General features: G+C 32.5%; 2 protein-coding genes across 4 annotated transcripts in view; one reads left to right on the top strand and one right to left on the bottom strand.

The window, feature by feature from the left end:
• Positions 1 to 1,077: 1,077 nt before the first annotated feature.
• LOC116846583 (thioredoxin, mitochondrial) lies at positions 1,078 to 3,698 on the top strand. 2 transcript variants are annotated; one of them, XM_032820622.1, is made up of 3 exons: positions 1,078 to 1,433; positions 1,764 to 1,914; positions 2,077 to 3,698. In XM_032820622.1, the coding sequence occupies exon 3, from the start codon at positions 2,210 to 2,212 to the stop codon at positions 2,636 to 2,638; it is 429 nt and encodes a 142-aa protein (XP_032676513.1). In that variant the 5' UTR covers positions 1,078 to 1,433; positions 1,764 to 1,914; positions 2,077 to 2,209; the 3' UTR covers positions 2,639 to 3,698. The 2 variants fall into 2 exon arrangements, with proteins under 2 accessions (XP_032676513.1, XP_032676514.1); XM_032820623.1 differs by lacking the exon at positions 1,078 to 1,433 and adding an exon at positions 1,437 to 1,520.
• LOC116846582 (pecanex-like protein 1) overlaps positions 3,592 to 10,172 on the bottom strand; it is a 13,772-nt gene continuing 7,191 nt past the window's right edge. For both annotated transcript variants that reach the window (XM_032820620.1, XM_032820621.1), the window contains 7 exons: positions 9,612 to 10,073; positions 8,984 to 9,128; positions 8,263 to 8,521; positions 7,805 to 8,158; positions 7,492 to 7,604; positions 6,946 to 7,220; positions 3,592 to 6,756 (listed from right to left, as the gene is read on the bottom strand). In XM_032820620.1, the coding sequence (XP_032676511.1) occupies positions 6,475 to 6,756; positions 6,946 to 7,220; positions 7,492 to 7,604; positions 7,805 to 8,158; positions 8,263 to 8,521; positions 8,984 to 9,128; positions 9,612 to 10,073 (1,890 nt within the window). In that variant the 3' untranslated portion in view covers positions 3,592 to 6,474. The remainder of the gene's footprint in view (positions 6,757 to 6,945; positions 7,221 to 7,491; positions 7,605 to 7,804; positions 8,159 to 8,262; positions 8,522 to 8,983; positions 9,129 to 9,611; positions 10,074 to 10,172) is intronic.

Below are 10,172 nucleotides of genomic sequence, written 5' to 3'. Positions count from 1 at the left end.
TAAGCATCAAGCGATGTGGTTTAAATGTGAAAAATAATGTAATACTACACTCGCATATTATGGCTGCGTTCCGAAATTCACTGCCAGTACTGAAATTTTATAATATACGTAACATGAACTATAAATTTTCAGTACTGGCAGTGCATTTCGGAACGCAGCCTATGTACAAAGTGAGTAGAATTTCTTATAGTGACTTTAATTTTTATGGTTATACGACAATTGGTATTTGACATAAGAATCCTACGTCCATTAAAAATAAATAACGAAAGCCAATTGAAGCGTGATGACGTATAGGCAGTGAAAGCATACTGACGAAGTTTGCAAAGTTAAAATACGTATGCATCAGAAAGTTAAAGTGTAATATATTATAAATTGTATGCAGTAAGTAAAATGTAAGTTTGTTTTATGTATTTATTGCATGTATTTATTATGTTTTATTTTATATGAAATATATATTTTCTGCAGATTTATAATTTTAATATGAATAGAATATTTTATCTTTTAATAATTTATCCTAAAGTAATCTCAGACAAGCAGACTTCCAAGGGATGTTCTAAAGACATCACTATGTCTTAAAAGGGTGTATATCAGTTGGACACGGGGCAATTGGACACAGTCCAATCACAAGTCGCTGTTCCAAGGGACCCTACAAATGTCTCTAATCACACGGTGCTGTGATTGGCTGTGTTAAAATGCACCGTGTCCAAGTGCACCGCTCCCGTCTTAAAAACATGCTGAAAAAATTCTAAAGATGTCCATTGCAAATTGGTGTTGTCTTGAGTATATTGTAATATTTGTTTTACTTACAAATTCACGTTAAATCTTTCATTTTTCACGAGTTTAGTGAAGATTTTCATCTTTCACGAGTTCATTACAAAAATTTCAATTTTCACGAGTTCACACTAGGGGAAAAGATTCATGATCGCTACCCAGTTCTTTGTTAAAGAAAGTGGCGGCTCGTAGCGGAAACTTCGGAATTAATTTAAAGAAATAACGGGTCCAAGGAGTACATTAGACCCGTTTTTTCTGTAAGTTAGTTCTAAAGTTTTCGCTACGAGCCGCCACTTCCTTAATAAAGAACTGAAATAGTGATGGCTATAAACAGCATCTAGCTAACACCTATATCGACTAATATACTTAAAGAAATCCGACGGGAGTAAAAAAAATTGCATGCATTTAATACGTCGTTGACGGACAATCTCCGTATTATTTTAGTATTTGCTCACGAAGGAATGACTACTTTGATATTTGGAATTGGCATAGGATTATTTATCATTCTCAGCCTGTGGATATTAGCCCTGTTGATATTTTTGATATCTTTGCGTATCGAGAGAAAAGTTGGTGTGATTGCTATACTGCTGGTGAGCGTGCTCACGATTATTTTGATTAGTGTACCGCGCGCATCAGAGAAGCCTGTCACTACGAACAGTAAGGTGTGTAAATCTTACGATTACGGTCAATCGAACGATGACATAAATTCTAATTATAACTTAGTGTTCAAGTGAAATACGATTTACCTGGTTCGATTACTTTACACGTTTTGTTGAAAAAATATATGTTTTATAATACAATTAACACATTAGATTTACACAAATAAAAATAGTGTAACATTGTGTAAAAAATTAGTTACATTTTAGAAACTTTGTATCTGTACACATTATTCACATATTACACATTTACACATATATTACACATAAATGTGTACTAAGTTTAACTTATATACTGCACATATAATAAACTAACAGATATAAATATTTTTGCAGGCATATGATCGACTTTTCATCTGGCGTGTAATACTTCTTATTTTATTACTCATTTCATCTATAATTGGCCTTACGGGATATATCAAGTTTGGGTTGGTGGAATCTATTAGATCAGTCAGGATATCTAGCTGGGTTTACTAGATTTTCTCTGGTATGTTTTGTATTTGATAATTTAATGCAAAAACTTTCTATTATGATAAAATAAAGATTCATATGATTCTTATATCATATATTAAAACATATCTAAGAACTATTTATATATAATAAAAAATTATGTTTAATTATGTAAGCAGCCTAATTTTCTTTTTTATAGGTTCTTTTATTAAACAGTACATATGAGGTTCAATGTTTACTGATGTAATTAATTTAGATGAAACATCAGTCTCTTTTTACATTGCTATTGATGTCCTGACTATACTGCAAATAATATTAAAAAAACAGCAGCAATGTTGTGCAGTATAAGAAATTGTATACCCTCTGTGGTAAGGCGTATCTCATTATTTCGTCCAAATAATAAAAGATACGAGATAAATAATAATAATGAATTTGTGAATAAGGTGATGAATGGCACAGTGCCAGTTATAGTCAATTTTCATGCAGAATGGTGTGATCCATGTAGAATATTGACACCTAAATTGATAGAACTCATAGAGCCTATGGAAAAGTTAGATTTAGCTATCATCAATGTAGAAGAGAATCCTGAATTAGTATACGTTTTTGAAGTAAAAGCTGTACCTGCAGTGATAGCGATCTCAAATGGCCTAATTGTAGATAAATTTATTGGTTTAGTTAACAATGAAATGATAGAGAATCTAATACAGAAGTTAACGCACGAAGGACCAATAGATACAGAAAGTGAGAACACAAAAGTGTAGTCATCACATACTCTATGCTTCAGTAGTATATTTTCATATTGATAGAAAAAAAGTATTATAACACCAGTTACTTCGTTAAAATAAGAATGATTTGACGCCTTTTTTATCTATCAATTTGTAGAGAAAATATGATATGACTTGAACTGCTTTGTCCAAACAAAAAATCCTTTCTTTTCTCTTAAGGCCTTCCATTTATCTAATCATAGTAAGATAAGCGTTGCTGGTCAACCTTCTCAATATATTTATATTCTACAATGATCACTTACAATATAATTGAATATATGTGCTAATATATGTGCTAATCTTCATAAATCTGATAAGTGTGTTATGTGATGTAATGAAAGATTTGTACTCTATTTAGAAACTATAATGTAAAATTTGTTCATCAGCCTATATTATTGAATCGACCAAAACGATTAGTACAATTGTAATTTTTCTTTAGGACTTTCAAAGATGTAACAATTTTACTACTATAAGATTTGTAAAATTGTACAAAGTAGTTGTGATATACATCTTTTTAGACATTTTTTATTATTTTTAATGCTGCTATCTTTACTTGATATTTATATAGTATATGTATAACTTTATTGAATCACTTTACGAATAAGTTCGGTAATGAACTATGTGCAAAGATAATAAATTTTGCGAATTGATTCGAATATAATTGCGTTCGTACATACGTATGTGGCGATATATATTCTTGAAATATATTTTATATATACATATGCATATTTCATTGATGTTAATTAATTTTATTTAAAAGATTTATAATAAAATGTGCACGATATCCTTAATTTGCGCAATGTTAAATTGTACCGAGTGCATATAATAATTTCAGTCAGTTATAACAGAGAGACTAGAGAGAATATAATTATTTTAGTATTAGATTTACTCGACGTAAACCGTGTATCTTCTGTAGCGACACAAGAGGCGAGATAAAACTAATTATCTAATCAGGTTTCACAGTTCTTCGTTTATTCTTAAATAATCGTAAAACAATTGTGTACAATCAGTGTATGAAAGTACTGTCCATTAAAGAGATAATAGTATAGGCCAGAGATATAATAAAGATTATTACTCCACGTAAACTCTCTGGTGAAAGAGCACCCCTGTGACTTTCGGCAGCAAGCAATACGTAAGTGTGTACCAATAATTAAAAGACTAGCTATAATCTTTTTCATCATCAGTCAGGTGTTTTTTTAAGACACCATGATAAGGCAATGCTGTGATTCCGTGGTCACTTGCAAAATAACTTTTCTCTCTTTTCTTTTCTCCTGCTTGCCAGATATATATATATATATATATATATATATCATTTCTTTATGGTGACAATATGGCGAACAAGCTACCAACGGATCTGACAATTTTTGCAAGCAACCCTGCGTTCCTTATTATTTAATAACTAGTATATATGTATATACATATATGTTCTCGCATTCGTTTATAACATTTACAGTGAAACAAGAGCCGAGTAGAAATTATTAGAACTTACGAATATTATATACAAAATTAGAAAAACAGAGAGAAATAGAAAAACTATTCGTAGTTTTCTTTTAAGAATAACAGTAATAGATACACTTCTTCTCTCGTCGTCCGATAAAACGCACGGCAATGCATTTGCACGTGATACTCGCAATCATATTTAACATCTGAGGACAATTCTCCTTTGTTGACTCAGATGCAAATGCATTTTCGAGCCACACTATGTCGCGTACAATTAACTAAGCAATGCCAACCGAATTCGAAGAAGCTTTTGTACATGCATAAACATGGAAATGAACAAGGGACAACGCTGTTTTTTCAATGAAAAGGATATGTTCTGTCGAGGCGACCTCCTGGCCTCGCGAGATTGCATGTTCTTCAAGTGGAATAAATTTTGGACGCTTGTGCAGTAGTATTGCGCGTATATTTACAACTTATTTATATTTCATTTAGCTTAAAAAAGAATCGTAAAAAAATGTAGAAAAACACGAATGATATTTTATATACAAACCAGTGTTGCACAGGAAAAATATATTAACGAATAATGAAGTACGCGACGATTTTGAATATATATATATTTTTTTGTAAATGTATATTCACGTATGCTAATGCATACTATTGCAGATTAGTGGAATCTGCATGATAAATCTGCATTTATAAACGCATATGTTCAAAGAAAATGTATCAGCGTATCATAAAATATTATTAACCCTTAGCTTTTCTAGGAAAATAAATGCTTATACTTAGATGAGGTTTTTGAAAGCCTCAATAAGGAATCAAACTTTGAATCTAGTTTTCAAGGGATTTTATTCATAAATATATTACTTTATACATATATGCCAACGTCCCATGCCAATCTCTATGTAACAAAATTATTTAAAAATAAATAACATGGAATTCCAGAAAACTTCCTTCGCCTCAGAGTAGTTAAGGGTTAGTGTAATACGATGTAAGATATTGTACATCGCCAGTAGCGACATTTGTAATTGCATATAAAAAATGTACGCTGATGCATTTACAAATATATATATATATATATATATATATATATATATATATATATACATATATATATATATACACATATATACATACATATTATATATATATATATACACACACATATACACATATATATACATACATACATACATACATACATATATATATATATATATATATATATATATATATATATATTCAAAATCGATATTCATCAATACATTTTGCCGAACACCGATATAAACTTTTATCGATGTCACTTGTTGTGTTGTGTTCACCTGTTGCAAATGACTTATATAGCAACAGCTTATCTAATTAGTTTTGTTTGTAATTTATATAATACATTATTATATACTCATAATTATATAGATTACAGCTCCACTAATCTGCAATTCGCTTCCTTTTTTTTATCAACCGCCAAAAATATATGCCACATTTATACGTTATAAATTAGTGGAAGAGGAACGCGCGCCCGAACACTTACATTTTCTCTTTTAATCGATACGATAAACAAGTTTAAATTCACTGGGCAACAAGTAACATCTGCTCCGTATACCGTTCAGTGAGCCAACATATATATGATCATATAATACATTAGTATAATACAACATGATACAATTCGGTTTGCATTGAATAACTTGGCAATCGACGTTTTGCCTTCTTATGCAACTCGCGAGAAATATAACAATATATTTTAGTTGGATGGTTACAAGGTGACAAAAAAAATATATATATTTATATGTGTATATATATTTTTTTTTCTCTCCCTCTCTTTTTGTCTATATAGATTCTACGACTCAATTCCGTCAACACGTTAGCACTTTGCGTAGAAGCCTACAAAGAATAAAGTATTAACGTTTTAATCAAGGTACAAAGAAACGTGATACTATAAATTCGGCAAGAATCATCCACTCAAGTTCCACAAAACTTCTAAGTACAACATCAACAAAAGATAAGAAGTAATCGAAAAAGTTTGCGATAACAACGCAATATCAAGATACGATACTGATTTAAACGAACTGAAAACATCGTAACTAGGCTAAGAATCTCACGTAATTCAACGTGTCGTCGATTCGAGCCGTCCTTTTATTTATGTCCTAATGGCGAGTATCGATTTCGTGTGGAAGTAAGAAACTAGTAGTTCAACATTGTCAATACGATAGATTACGGTTTACATTAAAGTAACGAATTTCGTTAAATGTTCTGCATTTGTAAGACTGAAATATCTCTCTTTCTTCTTCTTCATCTCGTTGACGCGTCGAGTATTATCATGAGTTCGCGGCTCGGAGAATAATTGTACGAAAGCCATCGTGAGCGTGCGTTATCGCGGCACTAGTCTTGATAATATTTCGCTAAACCTCCGCACCCAAGTCCCGCACACCTTGCTCGGCTATCGGCACATACTTGTCGTCTATCTTCACGAGTAGAATGACTTTGTCGACGTGTGACCGCCGATTTGGATCGCGATGATTCGGCGACCAACGGTGAACTATACAGCCTTCCATACCTCTTTCCGGCACCCAATGTTGCCAGCCAGAACGACCGCCTTGTTGTCTCATCCTTTCATCTGGCCAGATTACGTCTATACGCCGACCTAGATTGATCGCGTCGTACACTTGATTGGGATCTATAATCTGTTGGGAAGAAAACCAGCTCATCATAACTCGAACATAATACGATAAAGACGATTTTTTTATGTAATTTTGTAATGAGCCGAATTAAAATTGATTAAAATGATTACTAAGCTTCTATATTTAATTCATTACAATAAAAAAATAAACATTCACTTCTAAATAGCGAATAGAATCAATCGTGACATTTACGTAAACTCTCTGGAAAACCTCTTCTTTCTCCAGTTTACTGGAAAAGCTCGTCTCACTCTTTGTTTCCGTTTTGATGTCGCTATTACTAAGTAGTCCGGCCAGACTAGCGAGCGTGGAGCTAGTTGGTTTACCGACAGAAGCGAGCGAGCCTCTGTTACCACCAAGAGAGCCTGTGTTTGCACGACCAAGAGAACCGCGACCGGTCGAACCTCCGATTTGGCAACCGGATTCCATTGACTGTGAGCCAGAGGTATTGTGACCTGACTGAGCATAGCCTGCATATATAAAAAAGTATATATATTATAATATATAACATTTAATTGTATCGAATACCGCGTAACTAGATTTTTCAATTAATTTAGCTAATTAAATCTTTTAATGATTATATCAATCATATATCTAAAAAAGAGAACTGTAATTCTATAATCCACCTATACAGCTACTGTTAGTAAAAATTATCATGCATTATATATACTTAGTATTTTGTTTTTTTTTTTGTAATAAATGAAAAATTTTGGGTGTTAATCAATTGACATCGATAAATACCAGTATGTATGTTGTAAGTTGTCATCGCATATATTCCATCATTTCCAAAACCTCCGTCGTCTTGGGAACCGGTACCGCCCGAAGAGCAACCTTGACCGCATCTCCTCCTTATTCTAAACACGAACACATTGAATTGTCGTACGACACAAATTATCATATTGCCGCATAAAATTTCAATTTTGCATTCACGAGTATTGAATAATTCTCAAGAAAATAAAAAAATATATAATAAATATATATCGAATCAGAAATTGAAAAACGTGGGAAAAAAAATTTTAATTTTAAATTTTAAATTTTCATTTAAAACGTATACCTTCGCCACAATTTTAATGCGGTACTCTTTATGGTGCCGAAACTCAACGGTCCTCCGACTATCGAACACAATTGTTCGTTCGTCTCGGCGTAACTGGTCGTCAATGGGGAGACATAAATCGGGTATCCGATTGGCTGATCGCACGAACTGTTGATTATGTTTCTCAACGCCTGTTTGGCATTCTGTATCGAACCGCGTTCCGGATTTCTATTTCTCAGATACACTAACTCTTGCTGCTGACCGGCCCAAAGTCCGCGGACGCACTCGCGGTTCATTTTGATCACTCGAAAGCTGAGGAAACGCTTGTTAAGCATTATCACCTTATATTCATCTATACCGTCGTCTAACACGTGTCTGAAAATTTTTAAACGTTCATATAACTGTGTGAATACATTTGCTCGGGCAATTGGTTTGGCGAGTGATATTTTTCAAAAGTACGAATTTCCAAAGATACAAACCTAAGCGCCAACAGGCTGGGTGCACCGCTCAATACAGCATTTCTCCAAAGTGGATCCGCTTCGTGACTAATGACGAGATTCTTGTCGTGACTGTCGATTGCTTCGAAGAGCGCCGACGATTCCACGTATTGTTCCGGGCTCATAAAATGATCCTGGTGCAGTTTCAAGGCCATCCTCACACCTTTTGCGACTACGCTACGCAGTAAGTCGACATCGTGCAATACCCATTCGTCACGGACTGATGTTATACGAAAATCTCCTGTTATCGAATACAACTATATTAGTTTATATATCAATTATATATTACGTTAGATATATCAATAGTTTGAGACTATAATAAAAAAAAGTCATTTTATATAAAGATATTGTTTCAAAGATAGATAAATAGATAGATAAATAGATAGATAAATAGATAGATAGATAAATGTATAGTCATTATAGTTTTACCAAGAGCTAATTCGCTCTAAATTCAAAGAATATCCTGATTTAGAATGGTGACATACATCTACATACATTATATATTACATTGCTAAAAAATTATGAATGGTATTTAAATATAACATGTCTTATTATTATTTCTGAGCTATTTGCTGCTTATTTTCTAACAAAATATATTAGTAATTATTACTAGTACTATAGATAATTACTATAGGTATTATAATTATTATAATACTATAGGAAAGAGATTGAGGGAGAGGATATTAAATATTATATTAAATACCTTTGAACAGCGCATGTAGTCCATAAAGAAAAAATTCAACACTCGATACAGTGTTGTGAGATGCAGCACCTAACACACGTCTTCCCAATAGACTTAGGGCGAGACATAAAGATACGAGATACGAATCACGTGTTCTGTCCAGCGACTAGAGAAATATAAAGATACCACATAAAGTATATTTCGAGCGGATTATAATTTCTAAAAAATAAATCGTCATCTTAGTACTGTAATCGTCGCTGTAATATTTTAATCTTGTAGACACTACACATTTTTATTATAATTTGATCTTGTATAAAAAAATTTAGAATTTTTTTTTTACCATTAGATAAAAAAGACCATATCCTTAGTTATATAAACTAATATTAATAAATTAAATATATTATATAAACTAATGTTAATAAATAACTAATGTTAATAAATTAATGTTAATAAAATAAATTTGTTAGTTACAAATTAAGAAAAATTGCGGAAATTTAAATTATTTACTTATGGACTGACTTATGAATTTAAATTATTTACTTATGACTTGTGGACTGACAAATATGTCATATCTTTTATCAAATGCTCCGTAATTTGTTACTGTGTAGTAATAAGATGACGAAATAATGCAAATGTTATAATGTATCACCTTATCATGTTTACCAACGCAATATTGTATCCAGTCGAGGTAAACATTGCAGAAGCTGCTACGCGTAATTCCACTTGCGCGGAAATCGAAATCCTCATCGATGTTCATATTGAAAACGGGATCAAGATCGATGAAGTTTTTTTCGAGTGTCGGTTTCAGTGCGTCAGCAATGTCTGGATTCTCTAACCAGTGTTTTAGTTTGGGCGACTTCACAGTATAGAAAACAATACTCTTGACGTAATAAGTAACCAACACCTTGCGAAATTCGAACACCTGCAGCATGGAACCTGCCGAATTGTCGGAGATAGAGTAACCCTCGAGCACATACTTGGCGCTTGCTACTTCCCAAGCGAGCCAACGTTGACTAAAGGCTGCGTTCACGCTAAGTACATTCGACAGATGGCCCATTTCGCAGCAGCAGCAATTATCGTTATCCTCGATACCCTCAGAGATTGCTTCCACCTTAAAAAAATAAACGTAAGAGAAAAATGTAATGCCCTTAGCTAAATTATATTACATTTTGATACTCGTGAAATTAGATAAGTATATATATATATATAT

The sequence above is a fragment of the Odontomachus brunneus genome, unplaced genomic scaffold, assembly GCF_010583005.1.
Source record: "Odontomachus brunneus isolate Ranch 3 - 2012 unplaced genomic scaffold, Obru_v1 Obru_scaffold_066, whole genome shotgun sequence".
In the NCBI taxonomy this organism is placed as follows: Eukaryota; Metazoa; Arthropoda; class Insecta; order Hymenoptera; family Formicidae; genus Odontomachus; species Odontomachus brunneus.
The sequence above is the reverse complement of the archived record's forward strand: the minus strand, read 5'-3'. Positions and strand labels throughout refer to the sequence as shown.

Excerpts from the sequence above, each read along its gene's own strand:
- LOC116846583 (XM_032820622.1), top strand. The coding sequence starts at position 2,210 with ATGTTGTGCAGTATAAGAAATTGTATACCCTCTGTGGTAAGGCGTATC.